The sequence below is a fragment of the Babylonia areolata genome, chromosome 33, assembly GCF_041734735.1.
Source record: "Babylonia areolata isolate BAREFJ2019XMU chromosome 33, ASM4173473v1, whole genome shotgun sequence".
Classification (NCBI taxonomy): domain Eukaryota; kingdom Metazoa; phylum Mollusca; class Gastropoda; order Neogastropoda; family Buccinidae; genus Babylonia; species Babylonia areolata.
In genome coordinates, this window is record NC_134908.1 from 14,354,840 (window position 1) to 14,382,339 (window position 27,500).

The window sequence follows — 27,500 nt, forward strand, 5'->3', positions numbered from 1 at the left end:
TGAAAAGCTGGCTGAAGAAGTTTGGACTTGATGGGTTGGTGTTGCTACAGCATAGCCTGATGATGTGTTGCATTGTTATGTAGGGCTAGTGTTCAGTGTTTGAGACCCCGTTAACTCTTTCCGGACGAAGGAATGCTCACGCATTCCTACACAAAACGTATTCGGTTTCGGACGAAGGAATGGAATAGCATTCTCCGAAAGTAAAATTCCATCATGCGCTGTACACATGATTTTGTGATTAGCCAAGCAGAGTGCGCTATTCTGGGTCACTCCACAATCGAACAGTATGATTGGTTAGTCTGGGATGTGTGGCCTGTCTCGCACACACGCTGACAAAGTCACTGACCGGTCGTCTGCTCGCGTGCCAGCCTGTTAGCAAAGCGGCCTCTTCTCAGAATGTTGTGAAGCGAACAAGGCAGTGACGGCAATGTTTTAGGGTTGCCGAAGTACTTGAAATGCTACAAACTGAAGGGTCGGACATTGAAGAGGTGGATGATGACGAAGAAGAAAGCGAATTTAATGCAGAAAGCGAGCATGGGTATGGTGATTCGGGGTGAAAAATTGGCAGTATTTTCTACATATGGCAAAACTGTAAAAATAAGATGAGAAATTTGATTTTTTTTATATGTAATAGCTCAACACATAATAAACCAGTTCTGAAAGTTTCATTTTCTTACACAGTATTTTGTATTTTTTGTAATTTTTTTTCCAAACCCTTACAAATGGGCCGTCTGTGGGGAAAAGCAAGGGAGAAAACTTGTCGTCCGACATGGTCTTGTGTTGCACATCATGTGATGGTTGTGTTTAGGGTTTGAGACCCTGTTATGGCATGGTCTTATATTGCATAATCATGTAATGCTAGTGATCATGATTTGAGACCCCATTTTGACATGGTCTTGTGTTGCATTGTCATGTATCGTTAGTGTTCAGTGTTTTAGACCCCGTTACGACATGATCTTGTGTTGCATTGTCATGTAACGCTATTGTTCAGGATTTGAGACCCTGTTATGACAAGGTCTTGCGTTGCATGTCATGTATCATTAGTGATCAGGGGTAGAGACCCCATTACAACATGGTCCTGTGTTGCATGTCATGTATCACTAGTGATCAGTGTTAGAGACCCCATTACAACAAGGCCCTGTGTTGCATGTCATGTATCACTAGTGATCAGGGGTAGAGACCCCATTACAACATGGTCCTGTGTTGCATGTCATGTATCACTAGTGATCAGTGTTAGAGACCCCATTACAACAAGGCCCTGTGTTGCATTGTCATGTAAAGCTGGTGATCAGGGGTAGAGACCTGGTTACAGCATGGTTTGTGTGTGTGTGTGTGTGTGTGTGTGCAAGAATATTTCACACACACACACACACACATCGCTAATACTTAATGATTAGGAAAACAGAGGCTAGCAACAGTGTGTAATTTGTTTTGTGAGTTTGTTTGCTTGTTTGTTGTTCATGCATTTGGTGTGTGTTAGCAAGTTCATTTCAGTTAATGTTGTATGTGTGTGTATTTTTTTTAATTTTCCAGGACTGAATTAGAAAGACTGACGGGGAAGGAAGTGGCCTTTCTGTACAACTTACGTGCTGAAGTGAGTATTGTCATGTACACCAGCTCAGCCACTTAGCCGCTTCCACACACCCAAACACATGCACTTACACATACACATACACGACGTTGCACATCTATTTGTTTGCAGACTTATGGAACAGCAAAAGGTCAAGAAGCATATAATTCTGTAGGATGGTGGGCAGAACGGAAGAGGTGTGTTTTGAGAGATGACTGCTGAACCTGGTGAAATGAGATCAGTACGGCATGAGTCTGAAGTGCAGTTACTGCTCATTGTCATTGATTTTGCTGATCTAAAGAAATGCAATCCCAAGTGGAAGAAGTACGAATAAAGCACAGTAACAATAACTTGTCCTGTAAGCTGGGTCTCATGTCTGTGAGGTGACAGCCCTTCACTGATGAGCATACTTGTTAGCAGCAGTGAGGGGGTTAAAATCTCTTTCTCCTCGTTTGTCGGAGAGGGGTTCAAAGTGAACTGGGGAATCCTTGGTCTGAGGACAGTTTGTTTGATGAATATTTAAAGGCTTGTGTGTGTGTGTGTGTGTGTGTGTGTGTGTGTGTGTGTGTCTCTGATTGTGCATGATATGTGGCTTTATTTATGTATGTCTTGGTTTAGTTTATTTAGGTATGTGGCCAATATCAAGAGAAAAATCTGCCTTTGTACATAACTTAGGATGAATTTGTATCAACATAATGATTTCTTATGATGCTATGACAAATATTGTAACCCAAAGATAGAAATAAAAGAGATGTACAAAAAATTGTTTTGCAGGCTCCAGAATTTTTCTTCAAGACTCTGGACAAGAAGCTTCACATCAGCACGCTGTCTGGTCTGATGAGTTTTACCGACGCTCTGGATGGCTTACCTACCTCATAGCCACATCGCGCTGCATCGACACGTCATGCCCTGATGTGCCATGGTTTTTTGGGTGGTTTTTTTTTGGTTTTTGTTTTTGTGGGGTTCCCAATATCTGCATTGTTTCAGTGGCATTACTACCATGCCACTCATCCGGTTCGTCTGTCGCAGTCTCATCACAGGCAGTCCACAGGGAACTATTGATGTTAAGGTTGCCAGGAGGCCACACATCAGAGGAGACCCTCTCTATCACAGTGTTGCCTTCTCAAAGACAAATAACACTTTGCATCAGTTTGCTCAAGTTTCACTATCTCAGTGCTTTTGAAAGAGACAGTCTGTGTACTGAATCTGTTTTTCTCCAGTGTTATTCAACAGCATGTAATCATATTTCTTTTTGAAGAGTTTGACAGAGAAATGGAGCATTGGTTTGTTGTTGTTGTTTTTGTTTTGTACAGTGCATTAGTACTCTCAGATCTTTATGCATATAGAATAATATGTGATCTCAACTTCTTCGGAGGTTTAGGAAGTATTTGGGAGGGAGTTACATATACACTGCATCGGTTTGATCAAACATTTTCAGTGCATTCAGTGGAGTAATATTTAATCACAGTTTTTTTGGTGTGTTTTTTTGGGGGGTGGGGGTGGGGGGTTATTGTGGAGAGAGTGAGACACAGAGAGAGAGAAAGAGAGAGACACACACACACACACACTCAGAGGGAAAGAGAGGGACAGAGAAAAGAGAGAGAAAGTAAAATGCAAGAGAGAGGAAGGACAGAGAGAGAGAAAGAGATAAAGTAAAATGCAAGAGAGAGAGAGATGGGATAGAGAGAGAGAGAAAGAGAGAAAATAAAATGCAAGAGAGAGGAGGGACAGAGAGAGAGAGAGAGATAAAGTAAAATGCAAGAGAGAGGAAGGACAGAGAGAGAGAAAGAGATAAAGTAAAATGCTAGAGAGAGAGAGATGGGATAGAGAGAGAGAGAAAGAGAGAAAGTAAAATGCAAGAGAGAGGAGGGACAGAGAGAGAGAGAGAGATAAAGTAAAATGCAAGAGAGAGAGAGATGGGATAGAGAGAGAGAGAGAGAAAATAAAATGCAAGAGAGAGGAGGCACAGAGAGATAAAGTAAAATGCAAGAGAGAGAGAGATGGGACAGAGAGAGAGAAAGTAAAATGCAAGAGAGAGAGAGGAGCAGAAAGACCAGCAATGTTTTGCAGACTGCTTGTGGACACATTCTGTTAACCCCTTGACTGTTGAGCCTTGATGACATGAGGTCAGTGCGGCCGCACTTTGAAGGGCTGTCACTGTGTTGTGTTGTTGTGAAAGGTGGCCTTGTTTCTGCTGAACAAAAGTCAGTGCAGACTCAAGAGGAAGAAGTCTGGATACAGAATGGTGACTGAATCCTGAGCTGTAGAGCTCTGTCTTGTCTCTGTCAGGCGACAGCCTTTCATGGACGAGCATAACTTGTCAGCAGCAGACAGGGGGTAAATTCTTTTGTTAAGAATTGTTGGAAAATGGTAAAAAAACAAACTGTGACCGGACTTGTGATCTGTCAGCAGTGATCTCTGTGGTACAGGTGTTCATAATTCATGTGTGCAGAATATGAATCTCCTTTATTGTTATTTTTTTGTCATTTCGCTAAAGGAGTGTTCAAGGCTAGGTTGGAGAGGTGCATGCGAGTTTGAAAGTGAGGGCTTATTTGTGTGTGTGTGTATGTGTGTCTGTGCATGTGTGTATGTGTGTGTGGATGCGTGTGTGCTTGCATGCGCGCGCACGTGTGTGTGTGTGTGGTGTGTGTGTGTGTGTGTGTGTGTTATCTTTGCATTGCCTTCAACTGTTTCATTCCTGTAAAAAAAAAGAAGAAAAAAAACGAAAAAAAAGAAGCAGGTTCCATTTTATCTCCACCATTTTATTTACTGTTGGTGTTAACATCATTGTAAATATGATATATATATGTATTAGTTGTTGAGGTATATAAGAGCTAGAAATCTGTCACTGTTTGTCATGAATATAATTGAAATAATGTGAAACATAATCTTCATAATGTACATTTCATTATCTTATTGTGAATTGCCTTCTTGAAGTAGAAGTGTAGAACTAGCTGGCAGGCATTCAATCATGTTTTTTAAAAGAATGAAAAGCCTTATTGATATTGATATTAACACTAGTAAACTAATATAAACAATGATTGATAAATTCAAAAAGTGTAAGTTAATTGAAGAACAATGAATTAAAACAGACTGTATTTTTATTATTACTAATGCCCCAAAGTCTGCACTCATGAATTTTGCTGCACCAGAATGATCACCGTTCATCTAAATGTTTGCTTCCAACATTACCCCATTCAGTAGTATCAGAAAGTGTTATAATTCTGAGAGTTTTAATATGCATATTTTTCTTTGTTTTTTGCTTGAAATATGAAAGGTATACTTGAACCACATCGGTTGTTACAAGAAGCACAAACATATGAGGTTAAGATTAACAAATAGTAAAGAGTGGTAACTCTCTCCATTACACAATACACAACTTCAAGTCAGTGATGCTTACGCTACCGATTCAGCTAGCTATGAGGTTAAGGTTTAAGGTCCCATGGTTTGTTACAGCCATCAGGCAGGGAATTCATATCCACTGTCTATGGCTCAGCATAGGAAAGTGGAGCCCAAACCTCCTTCCACCATTTTAATCTTCCCCATGGATGGCGGGAACCCTTTCACACCTGGGTGGAGTGAGGAATATCACAGTAAAATGCCTCTCCCTAGGACATAACATGCTGAAACAGGGCCTGGAACCCTGATCACTGGTGAATATGGGATCTGAAGTCCAGCACCTAGCCAGTTGTGCCATGTACCCCTATGAGACAAGGAAGATAAACTGGCCTCAAAACCAGACACTTCAGCCTCAGTACTGCTATTGGAATGCCACCAAGGTTTCTGTGCAAAGTCAGAAGTAAAACAGTTCTGTTATTGCTTATTGTTGTGGGTGGTGCACAGCTGTACTGTGTTAAACCTGTACTCATCCATCCCCCATCCTCAATACCCCCCCCCCCCCCCACCAGCCTCCCAACCACACACACACAGAGGTGAAAAAGCGTGCAGCAAGGATATGGATTAGTTCAACTAGGAAGTGTAATTAAAATGTTATGTGTTACACAATATGCATGAATAATTGAGATGTTAATGTTGTATCAACAGGCATTAGCATATGACTCGATATGAGTTAAATTGTTGTTGTTGTATGTGTCATTTTTATAAAATAATCCAAGCTTCCACAAATGATGTTACTCAGAATTTCCGCCTTGTAATGCTCAGAAGTGTGTGTGAAAGACAAAGAGGGAGACAGATACTGATGAACGAGATGATAGGTTATGCATGCACATAGCAAGTATTTGTGTATTTGTGCTTTTTTTTCCACATATTTACCTGTTTCTTTTTATGATGGTTTAAGTGTGTGCTTTATTTTGTATTGACAAAAGCAGGAAACTTCTCCACAAAGCTATTGCATTAATTACTATTAACTGTTCACACATTTTACGCACAGATTTTTGGTATATATACCTCACCGTCAGTGGTATTATTGCTGTTGAGTATTTTGGGTTATAAATGATGATTTTTTTGGTAAAAGATAAGACAAAAGTAATATGTATGCTTTATTTTCATTTGTGCTAGCTTTGAAATGCATGTGCTGTGTCAATGTGTGATAAACCATGTAATGCATGTGTTCTGTGTCACTCTGTGATAAACCATGTAATGCATATGTTGTACCAAGGTGTGATGAACGTGTAATGTGCGTGTTGTATGTCAGTTTTTGATAAACCATGTGCCGTGTGATGCATGTGTTGTGTGCCTGTGTGTGATAAACCATGTAATGCATGTGTTCTGTGTCACTCTGTGATAAACCATGTAATGCATATGTTGTACCAAGGTGTGATGAACGTGTAATGTGCGTGTTGTATGTCAGTTTTTGATAAACCATGTGCCGTGTGATGCATGTGTTGTGTGCCTGTGTGTGATAAACCATGTAATGCATGTGTTCCGTGTCAATGTGTGATTAACTATGTACAGCATGTTTTGCATGTCAATGTGTTATAAACCACTGTGTGTTGTTTGTCAGTGTGTGATGAACCTTGTAACACATGTGTTCTGTGTCAGGTTATGTGTTGTTTGTCAATGTGTGGTGTGTGTCAGTGTGTGATAAACCATGTATGTTGTGTGTCAGTCCATGATAAACCATGTAATGCATGTGTTGTTTGTCAATGCAATGATAAACCGTGTGAAACATGTGTGACAGAGCATGATAAACCATGTAATGCATGTGTTGCCTGTCAATGTGTGATAAACAGTGTAACCTTGGTCTCGGGAGTTAACTTCTTGTTATTCTTTATCTTTGTTGAATGTTCACAATGTGTTATGGTAGTTTGTTGGTTTGTTAGTTTTTGGATGGTAAATTTGCACCAGTCTAAGATTATATATAACATTTTCAGTGTTGGCTCAGTTTTTATTATGCATCAAGGAGGTATGGAGCACAGAAAACTCAATATGAATTGGTGGTTTGTTGCCATGTACTTGGATTTTATATTTCTGTGATATTGGTATCATTTACATTCCATGTGAAATATATTTGACATATCATTTGAGGCATAATTGTACCTCCTGTGTTGTTACATCTTGTAGACTTTCATGATTCCAAGCTTTAAAGTGTCTCAGTTCATCCGTGACTATGATTGAATTCAGTTGCCGTACTTACTTTGTTGAAATATTTTCCAAGTATTTTGATTTATTTGACTGCTTTCTTTTGTGTTACTTTACTTCTTCATAAGATATCATCATCATTATCACCACCATCATCATCAGCAGTAGTAGCAACAGCAGAATTATATTGCAGCAGCATTAGCGTTGTTGTTGTTGTAGATTTTTGTTTTGGCAGTTGTATTGATTCATTGTCATAATATTCATGTGTTTATTTGCATTCATTTGCTAATTGCTGAATATGAATCGCCAGATATATTGATTCCAGATTGTCAGTATGATGCACTTTATTTTATTGTAAACTCTCTGAGATGTTTTAGTGTGAAAACAATGGAGACCATTAACTGGAGACCATGTGTGAAGGTATTTTAACACTTTTAATTGTAAATAGATCTAATTCAATATTACATATTCTTTCATTTGCATTGGGGGCCACACGTTAAGGTATATTAATATTTCCCATTATATATTGACAATATGTCTATATACTTAAAAAATAGAAGATTTTATAAGCATTACTTTTAAATAATAGGCTGTACTTTAGTATAGTTTTGCAGCAAAATTCATATTCATGTTTTTTCAATATGAAAAAGGAAAGAAAAAAATGCTTTGCACAACACTGACCTTGACAGTATTTTGCATACTACAGACCTTGACATTACTTTGCACAATGCTGACTTGACACTGTGCTTTACACAACTGCAACCTTGACATTACTTTGCACAACACTGACCTTGACACGATGCTTTGCTCAGTACTGACCTTGACACTGCTGTCAACAGTGACATAGCAAGGCTGTCTCACGGTTCTTCCCTTTTCTTCAGGTCCTCTCTCATTTGGGTTTACTTTGTGTTATTTTGTTTTGCACACTGTGTTTGTCAACAACTGTTAATTGTCAGACACAGCAAGCAGCACATTGCCATTACATTTACTGTGCACATTTTTCTGCAAGATATGTGTGCATCTGTTGCACTCACAGGAACAGAACAGTTTCAGCATCAGGTTCAGATACAGCGCAGTGATCAGTCATGGCTGTCATCTCAGTTTGGATTGACCAGTGTGAAGATTACCCTCAGCATCTTATGGTTATGTAATGCTTAACCCATTCAGTACAGCATGGATTACAGCTTGTGCAACATTACTCACCTCAGGGAGGTTGCCAATGAATTATAGAAGATTTAGAAACTAAATAATATGGATAGGTATTGGCTTGCCTGTTGGTGTTCAGAATGATTGTTCAAAATAATATTATCACTGTCGCGATCAAAAATAATGTATTCATCTTGGAACATTTTGTTTTATACTTGCCAAGTAGTGAAATGTGACATTGTCAATATGTGTAATCATAAACGAAATTTGCAAAAATGTGTATAAGAATAATCAAACTGTGGCCAGTCAGATAGTTTATCAAGAGTTGTGTCCCTTCCCTAATTGCTTACACTCAGTTGGAAGTGGAAAAACCAGATTGATGAATCCAAATTTGATTCCCAGATATTTGATGAAGCCAATTTTGGTTTCCAGACGTTCTGTTCCTTATGATGCATTATGATGACAATAAAAAAAAAGGGGAAGAATTGAAACATGTGTTTGTGAATTTATTATCCTACCTTCTCATCTCATTAATTTTGTCTGTTCATTTATATCTCCACTTTTCTTTTGTTTGTGTTTGTGTTATATGTGTGCATCTTTCTATCGAACACCCCCACCCCCCATCGTCCCCCACCCGCCTCCCTCTGAGTCACTTTATCATACACACGCACACATATACACACACACACGCACGCACGCACAACAAAAATGCAGATGCATCTTTTAGTTTGTACATTGTACATATATATATATATATCAGTGAAAGTATGTATGGGATGCTGCCCATGAATTCAGAAGAAGCAGGAGAAGATGAAGAAGAGATTGAAAAGGAAAGTCATGTAAAGCATAGATTCAATGGATCTTCGCCAGCTGCCTTTCAAAAAAACAAAAACAAAACAAAACAAAAAAATTTCTGTTTTGTTTCTCATTATATCCCCTTTGTGCTTCTCTCTCTCTCTCTCTCTCTCCTTCTTCTTCTGTTGTCTGATCATTGTACGTAATCTTTTACAAAAGACATAACGCTTTTACTTTATACAACAAAATCATAATGATTACCATTACACATCAACTTTACATGGATACCAGAAACAGTTTAGAAACAATAATAATGATAGTAATAATAATGATAATATAGTAATATTAATACGTTCTTTGCAAATAGTGATGCAGATAAACGTTGAAAAAAGAGAAGAAAAAAAACAAACAGACATTTATTAATTGTTGCCCATGCGCTAAATTATTGTTCATTTGCCCCTTTGCTGTTTTGGTCGCACACTCGAGTTCTTATGATGCACTAATGCATGTACTGCATATCTTCTCTAAGATTTATGAATGGAGTGCTGATAATAATGAAATTAACTGTGCAGCATGGATGGCACACCCGTGGCTACACGTCCAAACGTTTTCTTTACGTGCCTGATAACTGTGTCAATGTTTCACGTCTCATACTTGTTACAAGAAAGAGATATATTATGTGTTTAACCTTCACCTTCACCTCTCCCGTAGTCTGGGTTCAGACCGTTGGGGCACCGCTGCTGACCTGGCCACCACCCCTCTCCACTCTTCACGGTTTTCTGATTTCCTCAGGGCGTCACCGAGCGTCAAGCCTGTCCACCCCCGGATGTTGTCTTCCCATCTCTTCTTCTGCCGTCCTCTCCTTCTGCCTCCTTGTACGGTGCCTTGCAGGAACGTTTTGGCAAGACCAGATGATCGGGAGATGTGTCCATACCACCTAAGTTTGCGTTTTTTCACTATGGACAGAAGGTCTTCGTAGGGTCCAATACTTTGCTTGATTCTGTTCTTCACTTCCGTGTTAGTGATGTGGTCTCTGTAGGAGATGCCAAGTAGTCTACGAAAGCATCTCATCTCGACAGCTTGGATTCTTCTCTCAATGTCTGCAGTCAGGGTCCAAGTCTCGCAGGCGTAGAGCAATATTGATATAACCAGGGAACGCATCAGTCTGATTTTTGAGCTGAGAGCGATGTTTTTGTTGTTCCAGATGGTGTTCAGCTTGTTGAGTGCCGTTGTTGTTTGGGCAATTCTCGAGAGTACTTCTGGTTTAGATCCTTCATCTGACACGATTGCTCCCAGATATTTGAAGCTGTGGACTGTTTTAAGCTTTTCGTCGTTGACTTTGATGTCAATGCTGATGCCGTTGGTGTTGTTAGTCATCAGTTTGGTTTTCTCCGCACTGATTTGCATTCCATACGATGTGGAGGCTTTGTCTAGATGTTTGACCAGGCTTGCCAGTTCTTCTTCTTTTCCAGCCAGTCCATCAATGTCGTCGGCAAAACGTAGGTTTGTGATTGTTCTGCCGCCTATGCTGACTGTTCCTACATGCTCTTCCAGTGCGTCAGTCATTATTCTTTCTAAGAAGATGTTGAAGAGTGTTGGGGAGAGTTGACAGCCTTGTCTCACTCCGACTGTGGTTCTGAACCAGTCCCCGATGCTATTGTTGAGGTAGACGGCGCTGGTGGCTTTGTCATAGAGGTGCTGTATCAGTCTGATCAGGTTGGCGTTGATGTTGTACAGATTCATGGTAGCCAACAAAGCTGCATGCCAGACCCTGTCAAATGCCTTCTTAAAATCAATGAAGACGTGGTAGAGGTCTTGTTGGTGTTGATGGTACCTCTCACATAGCAACCTCAAGTTGAAGATTTGTTCAGTTGTGCTCCTTCCTGGTCTGAAACCTGCCTGTTCTTCAGCAATGATGTTTTCTGCTTGTGGTTTCAGTCTGTTAAGCAGGATCTTCAACATGACTTTGCTGGGATGACTAATCAGGCTGATGGTGCGGTAGTTTTGACACTGCTGGAGATTGCCCTTTTTGGGAAGGGTGATGATCAGTGATTGTGTCCACGGTGTGGGCCATTCCCCTGTTTGCCATATCTTGTTGCAGATTTTCAGTAGCACATCTATCATAACTTCACCCCCTGCTTGGACCAGTTCTGATGGGATGTCCACTCCTGCCGATTTCCCTTTTTTCAGCGATGTGTTTAAACAATTTACCTAATAATTATGTTTAGAGAGAGAATAGATTTTACGTACATAAAAAAAAGAAAGAAAAAAAAGGAGAACTTATAACATGTGTCTGAAAAAGAAGAAGAAGAAGAAAGGTGACCAACCATAGCACGTTATTTTGAAACCACTGATAAAAAAAGAAAGAAAAAAAATCAGTGTTGCACATGGCTTGACGAGGTATCAAGAGAAAGTACTCTTACAGAAGAAGGGAGAGAATTCCGACAAACTGAGAAACCGTCTGCTATCAGACGAGCGATCAAAGTTCTATCAGAATCACCTGATTAATCGTTTTGATGTTTGCTGAGAAATTTGGCCATCTTCTGAAGAACATTTCTGACAATCGGCTTTGCAGTATTGTTCGACGATTTATCTCTTCTGGTGGATTATCTTCAGAAATCAAAGTGAGGGGATCACTGCTCTCTCCTTCACGTGCGTGCGTGCGTGCGTGTGCGTGTGTACGTGGTTGTGTGTGTGTATGTGTGTGTGTGTGTGTGTGTGTGTGTGTGTGATCATTATTTACTGTTACTATGCGCAGATATTTCAAGCTTGACGAACATATGACTGTAACAGGTATTTCTTATGTATTTAGCTCATTCTCAGTTGAGAGGTACATGCATCATTAGATGGGAAATCACACCACCTAACTGTTTTAAATAGATAAAGAAAATTCAATTCAGCCAGTGACTCGTACTTCCTGATTTAATATGAATGACAAAAGAGAACTCAACTGTCAGACAGGAACCATGTACATACCATTATATATTGATTACATTTCTAGTCTCTGTGATCAAAAAAGAAAAATGATGATTTCAGCAGGAGAAAGCTATAATTACAGGTACAGGTATTAGTATTATTATAAGGTGTTGATACATTTTCTCACATGCTCACTGGATAGTTTATCAGAACTCATAATAATAGTATGATTCTCGCTCTGTCTCTGTGTCTCTCTTGGTGACTATCTCCCTCTCTGTCTCTGTGTCTCTCTTGGTGACTCTCTCTCTCTCTCTCTCTATATATATATATGTGTGTGTGTGTGTGTGTGTGTGTGTGTGTGTGTGTGTGCATATGTATTATTGTTCTGTTTCAGATGGTGGACACCAAGAAAGATCTTGTGTCAGAGTACATTGATGTGAATGATGTGGAAACTCATGTTTTGAAGTATGGAAGTATTCGCTCATTACAATCAAGACAGAAAGAACCACAACACCTTTTTCTGATCATTCCAGGTGTGGGCTTACAAACTGTACAACATTTTTTTTTACAAAAGAAATAAAGCATTCTAGCTGTCTTCAGCTATTCAATGAAGAGGTGAAGAATATGTATACATGTACCATCAGCATATTTAGCATTAGTAGGAATTGCTGAAAGCTAAAAAATAAAGTTTGTCAGTTTTAATTTTATCAGTCTAGACCTGATTTCCAATTTCATTATGATGTGGATACAATTTCTAAGTTTTTAAACTATTGCTTGACACATGCTGGGTGAAAAAATAGTAGATGAAAAACAAGTGCACTTGAATAAGTTGAAAAAAAGGTCTATTTCAGTATTTGCATCAGTCTGAATTTGTCTCGGGTATATTATGTCTATAAAATCATCTCTAACTGCATCTGAATTTGGAAATTCTTGCTTCTCACACACACATACTTACACACACACACACATGCACATATGCACGCACGCATGCTCACATACACACACACACACGTGCGCACACACACGTGCACATGCTCACACACATGCATATACACTCACACAAACATACATGCATGCATGCATGCACACATTTTATTACATTTAAACATATACACCCCAACAAATATTGTATGATTTATCTATGTGTGTGTGTGTGTGTGTGTGTGTGTGTGTGTGTGCGTGCATTTGCACATGTGTGCATGTACAATCTGAGCAGGCAACCCAGGGATTGCAGAGTACTATGAGCAGTTCATGCACACACTGTGGGCAAAGAGTGGACAGAAGATCCCCGTGTGGTGCATCAGCCATGCTGGCCATGTGACCGGACCCAAGCATGCTGGATTGGGATGGACAGACATTGGTGAGCTGCTCATTTTATCAAAGAGTGACACAGATACATCCTGTACTTCTCTGTGTAAAGATTTTTTTTCTGTTACATTACATTTAGTCTACATACAGACACATATATATATATAGAGAGAGAGAAGACAAGACGGGACAAATTCTTTATTTTGAGGATTATAGATAGCACTGGTGTGCTTTTTTACATCCAGTCCCCACCCTGAATAGGGTCTACACTACACAATACTAGATAAGAAAAATAAAGCACAGTAGAAATACATAGCAGAGTGGGAAAAAAATTAAACAATTATTTTTTTTCAAATAATAAATAGAAATAATAAAAAGAACACACACACACACACACACACACATATACACACACATAGAATGGGTTGAATACTTGTTATTTTGTGGTGGGGGTATGAAACAAAAGTCTGTGAAACAATTTTGTACTTTCAGACCCGACACTGGATGCTTTATATTGTGATACATAACCATCATCATGGTGTTATGTTCATATGGAAATTACTTCATATTGTTTAACTTGTGACTGCAAGTGGCATGCTGATGTTAAGATGCAGGTACTTGAATGGTAATCTTTTGATAACAAATAATTTACCTGGTTAGTGTGGTGGCTGAATGGTTAAGAGCTGGATTCTTGTCCGCATTTCCCTTTTTCGAACCCCAGATTTGGTGCACATGGTGGGTTAAGGGTGGACATTTTTCTGATCTTCCAGGTAATCATTTGTGTAGACCTTTGCAATGACATTACTGAATGTTTGCATTGTCCAATGACAGGAACTTGTAATGACTGTTTCAGTGAGGCAGCCAGGGCCTACATATACCCTTGAAGGCCAAATTTCACACAAGGTAAATTTCATCAAGAACAATGTCCCCCAAGACGTCACACTCATCCTCATTGGCCATTCCATCGGCTGTTATATCATCATGAACCTCTTGCCAGAAATCCCAGAATTCAACACCCTACGCTGCTTTATGCTCTTCCCCACCATCGAACACATGGCAGAGACGCCCAATGGGAAACTCTTCACCCCAGTGTTGACCTACCTGCGATGGACTCTCACCTGGCTGGTGAAGCTGTTCTCATACCTGGGTCCCAAGCTTCAGCACAAGATGCTGCAGTACCACTTCTGGGACAACTCTGTTCCAGAGTGTGGAGTGCAGGCATCAATGAACCTGTTCAACCCCGCCTGTGTCAACCACTGCACCTACATGGCCAAGATAGAGATGTACAGTGTAGGGAAGTTGCAAGAAGACCTGCTGAAGAAGTACCTGCACAAGATGAGTTTTTACTATGGCGCAGTGGACAGGTGGTGTCCTAAAGAGCTGTGCTACAGGATGCAGGCCAAGTTCCCTGAGGCGGACATACGGCTGTGTCAGATGGATTATTCCCATGCTTTTGTGCTGGACGCTGGGGAGGAGATGGCTCACCTGGTGTGGGATTGGGTTGGTCCTCATCTATAACGTGACAGTCCCATTCTTCTGTAAAGTGAGTTTAGTTTTGCTGTAAAACCATCATTCATCAACTTAAGTATCATCTGCTTCACAGATGCATCTTTAGGTGTGTTACTTTAATTTCCTGACCAGCACTGCAAGTATCTTACTATCTATCAGATCTGGTTAATGCTTGGATATCATTATGAAAGGAAGTGTAGAGTACAGCTTTGTCACGTAGTCCCAAACTTAAAATAGACCTCCATAGCATCCTCATCCGTCATCAATACAGGCAAAAAACATTGTCACAAGTTCTGTATTCTTTCATCACTGAAATGATGCAGACGAATATGACAGACCGTGGAGCAAGCAGCAGGACAGGGGGTAAACAGGCATGGGAACAGGCAACAGGAGAGACACACACAGACAAGAATGGAGCAGTGGCCAAGTGGTAATATTCCCCACCAGGAAGCAAGTGTCCATGGGTTTGACTCCCGTATATGGCCTGGGATTTTTGCTCCCCCTCCACCAGACCTTGAGTCTTGGTGCTGTTAATTTGGATGAGATGATAAAACCAAGGTCCCATGTGCAACACTCACTTAGCACATGTAAAAGAACCCAAGCCAACAAAAGGGTTGTCTCTGGTAAATTCTGTTGAAAAACCCACTTTGATAGTAAAACAAATACATTTGTCGGCAGAAATCAGTATGGGTAGCCTCTGCACTGTGGCAACATGGTCTCCCAGGGATAACAGCATAGAAATATGTTGTGACAAAAAATGTAATGCAATACAATACAACACAATACAATACAATACATGACATTCCTGCGTTTCTGGAAAGTGACAGTCCCTGTGTGCTATACAATGGAAAGTAGACAGGGGCAGTCTCCAGGCAGTATTATTGCTGGTCCTCGATACTACTGCTGCAACAAAACGGTGAAAAGGGTTGTGAATAATCATTTCTGATTTAGTAAAATTGCAGTCATTCAATATTTTCCTTACTGTTGCTGCATCATTCACTTAGAGGTGCTCTGTGCAGTCTGACTCCATCACTAACCGATTCTTGTCATCGGGAGAAGTGATGTTTTGTGCATTGAATCAAACCTCAAATTTCAAACAGATTAGTTTTCAATTGTTGAAGCATTTTTTGTTCGTTCAACTGAGGAAGTTTATAAATGTATCCTTTGTGATCTGTGTGTGTGTGTGTGTGTGTGCGTGCGTGCATGCATGCATGTGTGTATGCATACATGTATTTGTATGTGCATGTGTATGCATATGTTGCCTAATTTTTGTATGTATTTCCACATTACTGTGTCAGTGTGTGCCTTACTTGATCAAAAGACCACAATTATTGTATTGATTATTCTGTCCTGAGTTTATAGAAATGATAATGATGGTGATGATAATAAATTTATTAAAGTGAGTGTGTGGGTGTGGGTGTGTGTTTTTCTGCCTGCAAGTGTCCTTGTTTTCCTTTGAAAGTGGATTTTCTACAGAATATTGTCAGGGACAACCATTTTTGTTGCCATGGGTTCATTTCTTTCAGAAAATATATTAAACATGCACACATAAACAGCAGAATAACAACAAGCTGACAGCTTTTTCAAGCTCAAGCACGGGACGAATTATCAGTCAATGTAGTAATGTTGAAATAAATAGTTTAATAATAATGTAATCACTTGCAGAGAGATGGCTCAAAATCATATTGGCTATCACACACATTAAAACCTGTCACATTCTGTGATTATTGGAAACTATTGGTTTTTCACAGCAGCTTTATTCAAACCAATGATAAACAAAAACATCCCCTGTGGGGAGTCTTTCAGTATAAATAGCATTTCCGCCTTCTGGAAATTCTGTGTTAGAAATTTCCTCTTTTCTATTGCTCTCTTTATATCTGCCTTGTTTCTTCCTTCACTGTTGTGTCCCCTTTTCTGTCTTCACTGTTGTCTCCCCTTTTCTGTCTTCACTGTTGTCTCCCCTTTTCTGTCTTCCCAGTCCATCCCCCCCCCCCCTTTTTTTCCGAGCAAGCCTTGACACTTTTTTTTTTCTCTTTTCCACAGTCTGTGATGTACTGTCTGTGCTGTTTTGCTCTGGTGACTAGGTAGTGAAATTGTAAATACTGGGATGGGCATTAGCTGTCCATTCTGCAGTGTTGTTTGCCTGTATGGCCTTTTTATGCATTTTTTGTTCGGCTTTGAAGTACCTTTTCCCCCTTTTTTATGTAATCTGGGGATCATGAATTATGCGGAAGGGCTGACGTTCTCAGCATGTCCTGATCTTCTTTGCCATAAGGAGCTAAATGGTGAAGTTAATGTGTTATGAACTGTGTTTTGTAGGTTTATCTTAATGGATTTTTTGTGCGTGACATTTTGTGTTCATCGCTGTTTGACATTTGTGTGGTTGGGCAGTACTGATATGGCCCTGTGTGGTTGGCTGGACTGTAAGCAACAATGATAATGCTAAACAAAAATATCAGAATTTCCAACATATCTGTCACACACACTATCCACGGTGAGGAGAGAGAGAGAGAGAGAGAGAGAGAGAGAGAGAGAAACAACTAACATGTAAGATTTTGAATGACAGTGCTTCTCCGAGTATTGAAACAATGTTATTGTTATTATCATTATTATCATTTTATTATTATCATTCTTCTTCTTTTATCAATATTGTTGTTGTTATATTTTTCTGTTTAACATTTTCTGTGCGTCTCGATCTATATGTCCATGAGTATGTACTTCCACCAATGGTAGGTGTTCTAAGACAGGGCCCTCCCATATCTGTTCTCAAAACACATGCTTCTGCCTCCTTCCGGGCCCAAAGTACCATGACATTCAACACATATTCAACATTCCATGAAGCTGGCATACTGGAGAAAACATTATATGAATCGATCACCAGCATCATTCACACAGCAGGACATTTCACAGGTTCCTGCAACAGCAACGACAGAATAGGAAGCAGAATCTCAAGCGGAACTTGGGCACAACGATGAAGTAAAAGATGGGCCTGATGGTGGCATGAAGGAAGTAGATCTCCGTCCACGCGTAGGTGTCGATGGCTTCGGACGGGCTGGCCACATTGGTCTTCTTCCCCTGGCCACAACACACAGCCACATCAGTATGCTATGCACATTTCATAATAATGATGATAACTGAAGACAACAGCACAGTAATAATGATAATGATATAATTATAATGATAATGACAACAATAACAATAATCTTTGAGCAGAAAACAAATTAGAGAAGACACTAGCCAATACTGAAGACGGATAGACAGTATACAGGAAAAAGAGAAAATTCTGTCCTACCACACAGCTTATTTGTAATGAAATGCAACTTTTTGATAGACTTAGTTAAAGTGTCTTGGTGTTGAAAACCAGCCTTGGCATTCAGTTAGATCTGCCTGTGAATAGTTAAAGAAGATACCTTCCATTGTGCTCCCGCATGTCGCCTCTTCCTCTGCTGCTGGCAGTTCGCCACCAAGAAGTCAGCGGAACCACGGACAAGAAACCTTCTGGGACGGCACCCCACAGCGAGAAGCAGGAGCATGCCTGCCCAAGGCAGTGTACTGGTCAGCCACACAGTCCGAAAGGCACTCAAGTCCCACTGCGGAAAGCTGCTATGTCTATAGCGTGAAAGATACGCGGCACACTGCGGTACAGTGACACAGAAAAGGGAGGTTCATGTCGAGGACACGAACCACACACGAATAGTCAGACTCAAAGTCACATGTCACTTCAGAAGATCGGTGAACTCTATCACTGGACCTCTCAATCAATAGATCGAAAGTATGACCATGCTTATGCGTGGGTACACACAGTCTGACGAAGATTGTACATGTGGAGAAGTTCTAGGAATTTCACAACACTGCAATCAGCAGGACAGTCGACAGGGGAATTATAACCCCCCAGAAGGCAGAGATTTCCATGAAGACTGTTGCAGTCGTCCAAGAGATCGGGAAACTGTTCAAGGAACAGGGCCTCTAACTTTTTAACAGAGGTGGACCAGGGGCGGTACACACACGGAAAATACAGTGCACTGTGCTCAAAAGTGAGAGGGTCACTTGAAGCAATTCAAAGGAAGTGTGGGCGTAAGGAAAATTTGGAGGTGATGGTAAGGTAGGGAGTGAGAGTGTCTTTGTAAATCACTACTAAATGACGGCAATACGACCAGAGGCACGACTGAGTGACTAAACCACTGGCATAACTACTGGAGGTGAGATCAGCACATGCTGCTTGGTTTCCATGGGGCTTGAGCCACGTCTCGAAAACAAACAGCAAGTCAATGTCCGTGTCAATGATGAAAGAAGAAATATGTCATTTTCTCTTTGCAGTCAGGGCAAATAGACTGAACTTTGAAAGATGCATTTAGGAGTCTGTAAAGCTTGCGATCGTTGGACGAGCGGGGATGGAGGGGGATACAGATGATTATCAACGATGATGATGAAGTTAATAATAAATGATAGTAACAAATATTAATAATAATGAATTCATACAGCATTTTCAATAATACCGAAGTGCTTTACAACAACAACGACACACACACACACACACACACACACATGCGCGCGCGCGCGCGCACTCACACACACACACACACACCCACACCAAACTGTACATAACTGAGATCACACACAGCTGAGTAAATACAATACATGTATAGAAAAAAAGTTTGGAACTTCACTGCGAACCCGTGAAACCATGAAACAACTAAATAACCACCACAGCAACTCCTGTAGTCTTACACCATCACGACCATCAGTAATGATGGAGGCACTCACCTGATAGAAGAAGACACAGGAGAGCGGGAGAAGGGAGACCACTGGTGACGATGGAGGCACTCACCTGATAGAAGTAGACACAGGAGAGCGGGAGAAGGGAGACCACTGGTGACGATGGAAGCACTCACCTGACAGAAGAAGACACAGGAGAGAGGGAGAAGGGAGACCACTGGTGACGATGGAAGCACTCACCTGATAGAAGAAGACACAGGAGAGAGGGAGAAGGGAGACCACTGGTGACGATGGAAGCACTCACCTGATAGAAGAAGACACAGGAGAGAGGGAGAAGGGAGACCACTGGTGACGATGGAAGCACTCACCTGATAGAAGAAGACACAGGAGAGAGGGAGAAGGGAGACCACTGGTGACGATGGAAGCACTCACCTGATAGAAGAAGACACAGGAGAGAGGGAGAAGGGAGACCACTGGTGACGATGGAAGCACTCACCTGATAGAAGAAGACACAGGAGAGAGGGAGGAGGGAGACCAGGGTCAGGACCACAGCCACACAAACCATCAGCATGATTGTGGTTTCCACTTGGGGCTTGTTCCTACCGACTGCAAAATTGGCGGTGGAAACCTGCAGGAATCGCACATGAACCATGAACGCTTCGTTTCTCTTGCTGAATAATTATGTCACATGCTTTTTGTTGTTGTTGTTCCAGACTTCAATTCCTCACTGTGTCACTTTTTAAGTGGTTGTGTCAGTGCCTTGCTGGTAATTAATTAGTCCTTGTTTCTGAGTAAATGAAAGTTCTCCTTTGTGAAATGAGTCCATGAATGAGTCAGTAACTGTCTTGCCTATTTTGTTATCTTACAATGTGGACAATACGATTGCTCAGTGTCATTTCGATGTCTGTTCATACTGTTATTTACTGGCATTACTCCACATTTAATCTGCGTTAACGCCACACAAAATGTTAACTCTCCTTGAAATGTGGACGCACGATCATAATTATTGTCTTTAACCAGCCTGTACAAATTGTATCTTTCTTTTCTCTAACTGTGCCGGACCAGGGACCATTCATGGAAAAAAAAAATCTATCAGAATGTTTAAATATCTGTTAACTGCGTCAATATTCCGAAACCCTTGGTTTAACCACATTTCATGAAATCAGCAACAGACAGTATTCCTTTTACCTAAAACTTAATGCGTTTGTGTGTGTGTGTGTGTGTGTGTGTGTGTGTGTGTGTGTGTGTGTGTGTGTGAGTGAGAGAGAGAGAGAGAGAGAGAGAGTGTGTGTGTGAGTGTGTGTGTGTGTGTGTGTGTGTGTGTGTGTGTGTGAGAGAGAGAGAGAGAGAGTGTGTGTGTATGTGAGAGAGAGAGAGAGAGTGAGAGAGAGAGAGAGAGTGTGTGTGTGTGTGTTTATGTGTGTGTGTGTGTGTGTGTGTGTGTGTGTGTGTGAGAGAGAGAGAGAGAGAGAGAGAGAGAGAGAGAGAGAGAGAGAGAGAGTGAGAGAGAGAGAGAGAGAGAGAGAGAGAGAGAGAGAGAGAGAGAGAGAGAGAGAGAGAGAGAGAGAGCAACCGTGTAGTCCATGGATTCGGCGTGCGGCATCACACTGTCACTGAAATACAGCAGTGAAGAGAAAAATGATCAGTTCGTGTTCGCCAATTAGTTGAACTGTGTGTGTGTGTGTGCGTGTGTGCGTGTGCGCGTGTGGGTGTTGTGTGGTGTGATGTGGTGTGGTGTGGTGTGGTGTGGTGTGTGACAACAGTGTATGTGCGTGTGCGTGTGTGACAACAGATAGATGGACAGAACGGTGGGAAGAGAGCCGAAGGGACGGAGTGAAGACCGAAGAGCAGAACCCCACCCCATTATCCCCCCCCCCTCTCTCTCTCTCTCTCTCCACACACACACACACACACACACACACACACACACACACACACAGATGCAAAGAGAGAGCGTGAGGAAGAGACAGACAGAGGCAAACAAAACGGACTGACAGACAAAGAGACAGACAGGCAGGCAGACGAGTTTACCTGTTTATTTGAGAGGGAGCGCGCTGGGACGATTGCTTCACTCTGTGGCCTCGCTGTATCAGTTTGCTCAGGGCACGCTGGTACACCATCTCCTTTCTCAGGTTGGTCTGCATGTTTTGCGGCGCGTACAGGTAAGTCAGAGCCGAGTGCACGTTGGCATCGAAGCTGGAGCGGTAATGTAAAGGGCCGTCAACAGACTCTGATACGGAAAGGTCAGGAAGACTGCTGGCCCTGCGGGCCAGGGCGTACTTGTCGGTGTCGGCGGAGGACGGGAGCATAAAGGTGGTGGTGTGTTTCTGGGGCGGTGCGGGGGTGGTGGAGCACCCTGGCTTCTTGAGGAAGCTTTTTGAGTACACAGAGGAGGCACTGTTTTCCTGCGAGTTGAAGGAACTGGTCATGTCCCCGCCAAATGGTCCAGGGCCAAGAAGCACTGTGCCTGTTGTCGGCTTTGCGCTGGGTACCGGTTCTTCCGACAAGTACAGCTCAATAACGCGCACAATAAGCGTTTCATCTGATAAGAGAATGTCTCTAACCTGACTTTTGATGTCCTTGTTTTGATCAATCTTGACCCCAGTGTCCACCACAGTGTCCACGACCTGTATCAGGCGGCCTACGTTGACCTTGGGAGCTGTGGAGGAGACCCCACCGACCCCAACTCCGTTCTGTCTTTTCTGCATGTACAGCAAGACTACTGAAGCTGCTGCCGTGAGTAGAAAGAGAAGGGCGAGGATGCACACGCGACAGGCCATGACCAGGCTGGATACCAGACCTTCGGTTTCCAGGAAAGTGGCGTCACGAAAGGTGCAGGTGGTCCTCTCCTCGTGGGCCACGGCGCGGTTGGTGAAGACGGGGGTGGTGTAGAAGAACAGCCCCGACGACCTGGCGGCCAGCATGCAGAAGCTGGCTCCCATGGACAGCAGGACACTGACACCGAGGACGATGGACCAGTTCCGCTTCTTCATCTCCGGGAATCGGGGCAGCAGACAGCGACCGAGGATGCACAGCACGGCGATGAGGAGCGTGAGGACGCTGACGCCGCTGATCCAGGAGCATGTGACGGTCAACAGAAAGCAGACACCGTAGGGCATATCCACCGTGCTGATGTTGTGCAGGCCATAGATCTCAAAGGGCATGACCCACACACACAGCAGCAGATCACAAATCCCCACCATCGCCAGCCACCGCCCGCCTTCCTTGACCACAAAGCTGACGAAGATGATGTACAGACCCAAGCTGTTGACAACGATGCCTCCAATGCAGAAGCCGACCATCAGCCAAAATATAAAGGAGTTGGTCGTGTCATCGTCTGTGTCCAACTTTGTAGTGTTTTCATGTACATTACAGCCGGTAACCGAGCATGGAGTAACTGTGGAATGTCCCACGGTACTCACTGCAGACATGGTGCTATGCTTTCTTCTGTACACAGTTCCACTAGTTCTTTATCTGGTTGACAAAGTTAACCTTATAGAGTTCACAAAACAATTCCCACACGTGTGTGTGTGTGTGTGTGTGTGTGTGTGTGTAACTGACAACTATAAATGCAAGGTAAAGCATGTGTACATTTGTCCACAAGGGACGTAGGAAAACAGAGACGTCGTGTGTTGTGCCATTTGTGTGCAGTTACAGTTGCTTAAGTATCTTTATGAAAAGTTTCAATCAAGCTGCACACAGATTTGCTAAATCTAAAAGCTGTAATCACTTTTAACACAATTGTGCGATCATCAGTGACAAAAGCTTCTTTTTTTTTCTTTTTTTTTCAAAATCAACGTACAGAGATAATCCTGACAGCTAATGTTTATCAACGCATTATATGATGTCGAGTAGTATTCTTGTTTCCCCCACGTATAAATCTTGTCTGATCTTCATTGATCAAACTACGTATTACTGGCTAATTCTGGAAGCTATGTATGCCTATCCAGTTATATAACTTATTCTTCTTTCGCCTCTGTAATCCCGGAGGAACATACGTCCTCGGCAGCATCCCCTCCCCCATGGCATGTGATTGTGGAAGATTGTCTTCAGCTAAGACCACGTCATTCTGTTGCCTTCACTTCTGCGTCAGCGCTACGGCGCCATGTCTGCCTTGGTCTTCCCACTTTTCCTTTGCCCTGTAGGTTCCACTCGAGGGCTTGATGGTTAATGTTTGAGGGAGACTTCCGCAAAGTCTGTCCACCCCACTTCTTTTTCTTGAATTCTGTGTCGAATGGAGTGTGCCTTGTTCTGTGCCACAGGTCAGATGACATGGGGCCACCTGATGGTAAAGATGGCTCTGAGACATCTGTTGACAAATGTCTGGAGCTTGGTTCTCCTCCATATTTCGGAAGTGTAAAGCAAGACTGACGTCACGTTGGTTTATCAATTGTGATTTTACTGTGAAGTCAGAGGGCTGAAGAGTTTCATGATATTAGTCGAATGTGCTGAAGGCATGCCCGGCGTTGTTTGTAAGACGTCTGGTGTCTTCATCTGCATCGTCATCTTTGCTGACCACACTGCCAAGGTAGACAACCCTCTCTACTTCCTTGATGTTCTCTCCTTGTAGTTAAATGGGATCCTGCTACTTGTTGACTCGTATAACCCCTGTCTCCTTGGTGTTGTATCCGAGTCCAATCTCTTCTGCTTCTTCAGCTATACGGGACAGTTTTGTTGTGAGCACCCTGATGCCTGTGTGAGAGAAGGGTGATGTCGTCAACAAAGTCCAGGTCTTCTAGTTGTTTCATGAAGGTTCTCTGAGTGCCGAAGTTTCTGTTTGTTGTTACGTTCTTCATAATGCAATCTACCACCAACAAGCAGATGGTTTGAGAAAAAACGGCATCCTTGTTTTAACGTCTGTCTGCACTTGGAATGGATCTGTCGCTTTCCGTCATGTCAGGCTTGACAGGTGGAATTCTCTTACAGTTTTTTGGTTATGGAAATTAATTTTGGTGGAAAGCCATAGCGCAGGTGGTGCACGAGTTTCCTGATAACGTGTCTGTCTAGGCTGTTGCACGCTTTCTGGAAGTCGACGAGTACAGTGTACAGGGGCATCTGCCGTTCCAGTGACTGCTGGACGATGCTCCGTGGTGTGCAATGTGGTCTGTGCAGGATCGTACATAGTGGAATTCTATTTGCTCATGCGTAGTGTCTGGTCCAGGGCCTTCTTGGGGAGAGAGGAGAGTGGAAAATGTGACTGTGCACGTGTCTGTGTGTGTGCATGCATGCTTCTGTACATGTGTGTTTGCCTGTGTGTGTGTGTGTGTGCGTGTGTGTGTGTGTGCGTGTGTGTGTGTGTGTGTGTGTGTGTGTGTGTGTGTGTACTCGTGTGTGTGTGTGTGTGTGTGTGTGTGTGTGTGTGTGTATGTGTACGTGCGCTCGTGCTTGTGGGAGGAAATATTTTTTTCAGAATTAAGGAAACTTGAATAACATTAATATAATGATGAAAAAAAAAAGTCAAACGACCCAAAAGTGGAACAACCGATAGAGATGGCCTACAGCACTGTGCAGCAAGCCTGCAATGTCATACAGAATCAAAAGTCCTGACGGCAGATTCGGGTGATAAGAAACTGTCTTACCCATTACACTATCGTGGCTCCTTAACTGACGTTCAAAAAAATAATTTTTTTAACATGCTTTTTATGGGCGATAAATCGATTGCGGTATTCGCAGTGAGAACGCTGTTTAAATCATATTATTCTGGTTATCTTGGGCATTCAAAAAATCTTTAAGGGCAATTAAAAATTCTTTTTAAGTCCGCAGCAAAGGAGACGTGGCTATCGCCGCAACCACACTCCAACATTTAGCCGTTTTCTCTGGATCTAGATAGATGTACAAGTTTAGTTACACCCGCCGGGAATGTAGTACGACAAGGTCGATTCAATTTCTCTTTTATGTTCATTCTAGTTTTATAGTTTTAAAGTTGATATGAAAATTGAGTATTTTGTTAAACTAATAACATGTACCGCCAAGTACAAGTACTTCCTAAACGTCGTATGAAGTGAAAAAGACTTCATTTTGAGAAAAGTCAAGACTGGAAATTTTTACGTTTCATCAAGGGTATTAACTCTCATGGTTTATTATTTTTAACTGTGAATTCCGGCTGATTTTGTTGATATTTTTATGGCAGTTTGGGGCATAATCCAGTAAGTGATGAGGCATTCACAAATCTTTCTCTGAATAAATATTTAACAGTCTCCTTCTCCAACTTTCCATCACATGTTATCGTATATTGTCCATTGAGTATAGGATTGAACGGGCAGGTCAACAACTTGAACTTGAACAAAATGGGCGTCCTTCGTTCGCGAGGAATATGAGCACGCGCTTTGAATATGTATAAATATGTGTACGCATGACCTTCAGGGCTCAGCCAATAGATCTATAAAGTCCACTCGTCGTATTGATTTTAGTATTTTCCGAAAAAGACCACTTGGGCGAATGAACATAGTGAAAGCCCTGTACACTGAGAGTAAAACACACAAGCTTTTTATGTATTGAGTATAATTTCAAAATGTAATGTTTAAGATGAGAAAGATCAGTTTAAAGCAAATTAACACCCTAGCATTAATTACAGATTAATTTCCCTTTTTTACTATCTGTACCAAAGACATGCAAAATAAATATAACTTCCATGCTTAGCAAAAGAAGTTCCTGTTTGAACAAAAATTATAAAAATGACTGCTGTTGTTGTTGTGTCAGAACACCAGATCAAAGTGCCATGTTTAGAGAATACAAAAAATATAAATATAACAGTAAATTCAGTTTGCAGATAATTTGGCTTCTTTTTCCTTTCTTTTCTTTTTTTGTGTATGTGTGCCTATCCCAGAGGTGCAATATTGTTTTAAACAAGATGACTGGAAAGAACTGAATTTTTCCTATTTTTATGCCAAATTTGGTGTCAACTGACAAAGTATTCGCAGAGAAAATGTCAATGTTAAAGTTTACCACACACACACACACACACACACACAGACAACCGAACATCGGGTTAAAACATAGACTCACTTTGTTTACACAAGTGAGTCAAAAAAGTATACACACACACACACGCGCGCGCGCGCGCGCACACACACACACACACACACACACACACACACATATATATATATATATATATATGTGTGTGTGTGTGTGTGTGTGTGTGTGTTTATGTCTTGCCAATAAGCCACGCATGCAAAGTTTAGTATGTACAACCGATGACCCACACGGAGCGATGAACGGGTCCTCAAGACCTAAAACATCGTACAGTTCAAGCTGTTGTTGCTGAGTCCAGTTGTTACACATTTAACGTGATCTTACAGACTTCTATGATAAATATTTTATTTTCAATAAACATTAAAGCAAATCACCAACAGGTGAACAGTATCAGGTATGGCACAAATACCGAGGGATCTAACATGTACACCAAACACACAGACACAGCACAGAGATACACAAACACACTAGTCTGGAATAAAACACAGAAACTGAGAGACTTCCTTTGTTTAGAAAATTGGCTTTTTCGAACCAGAAGCTAAGCTTTGTCGAATCAGCATTACATCGCTCATTCCCTACTGCTTGTCCAAAGGATTTTCCCTTTTAGGAGTTACAATAATGAATGTCTACAAATAGTAACATGCAGATCTAAATATACTTACTGTCACTTGGGCGTAAAACAGATCTAAACATACTCTATAGATCGAGGTCCAACACGACAAACGGGATTTAGGCCTCACAGATGCACAGATGCAGTTTGTCGTGGCTGTAGCGAGCACAGAATCAAATGACTAATGTCACTGTGTATCCTGTGTGACGTGTATAAATGAAGAGAACGAAAACGATCTCGCCTCCATTGTTGACGACATGTACATGAATGGAAGCAAAGTTTTGTTAATGACGTCACGGTTGACGTCATTCTTCATTCCGTCATGCTTCAAAAACTAATGGATTTCTTTTCCTCACGAGAAATATTTGAAACATGAGCCTGGTGGATAAAGGATAGATAGTTTTTCATCCCCCA

At 41.7% G+C, this 27,500-nt stretch overlaps 2 protein-coding genes across 4 annotated transcripts in view; both read left to right on the forward strand.

Annotated features, from left to right (window-relative positions):
• Positions 1-3,332, forward strand: part of LOC143276783 (uncharacterized) — a 19,407-nt gene extending 16,075 nt beyond the window's left edge. For both annotated transcript variants that reach the window (XM_076581430.1, XM_076581431.1), the window contains exons 12-14: positions 1-34; positions 1,534-1,594; positions 2,345-3,332. The exon at positions 1-34 is cut by the window's left edge and continues 97 nt beyond it. In XM_076581430.1, the coding sequence (XP_076437545.1) occupies positions 1-34; positions 1,534-1,594; positions 2,345-2,449 (200 nt within the window). In that variant the 3' untranslated portion in view covers positions 2,450-3,332. The remainder of the gene's footprint in view (positions 35-1,533; positions 1,595-2,344) is intronic.
• Positions 3,333-11,511: 8,179 nt separating this feature from the next.
• Positions 11,512-16,695, forward strand: LOC143276791 (lipid droplet-associated hydrolase-like). 2 transcript variants are annotated; one of them, XM_076581438.1, is made up of 4 exons: positions 11,512-11,676; positions 12,363-12,501; positions 13,185-13,328; positions 14,130-16,694. In XM_076581438.1, the coding sequence occupies exons 1-4, from the start codon at positions 11,569-11,571 to the stop codon at positions 14,792-14,794; spliced, it is 1,056 nt and encodes a 351-aa protein (XP_076437553.1). In that variant the 5' UTR covers positions 11,512-11,568; the 3' UTR covers positions 14,795-16,694. The 2 variants fall into 2 exon arrangements, with proteins under 2 accessions (XP_076437553.1, XP_076437554.1); XM_076581439.1 differs by lacking the exon at positions 11,512-11,676 and adding an exon at positions 11,712-11,845 and having other exon boundaries at positions 14,130-16,695.
• The last annotated feature ends 10,805 nt before the right edge of the window (positions 16,696-27,500 follow it).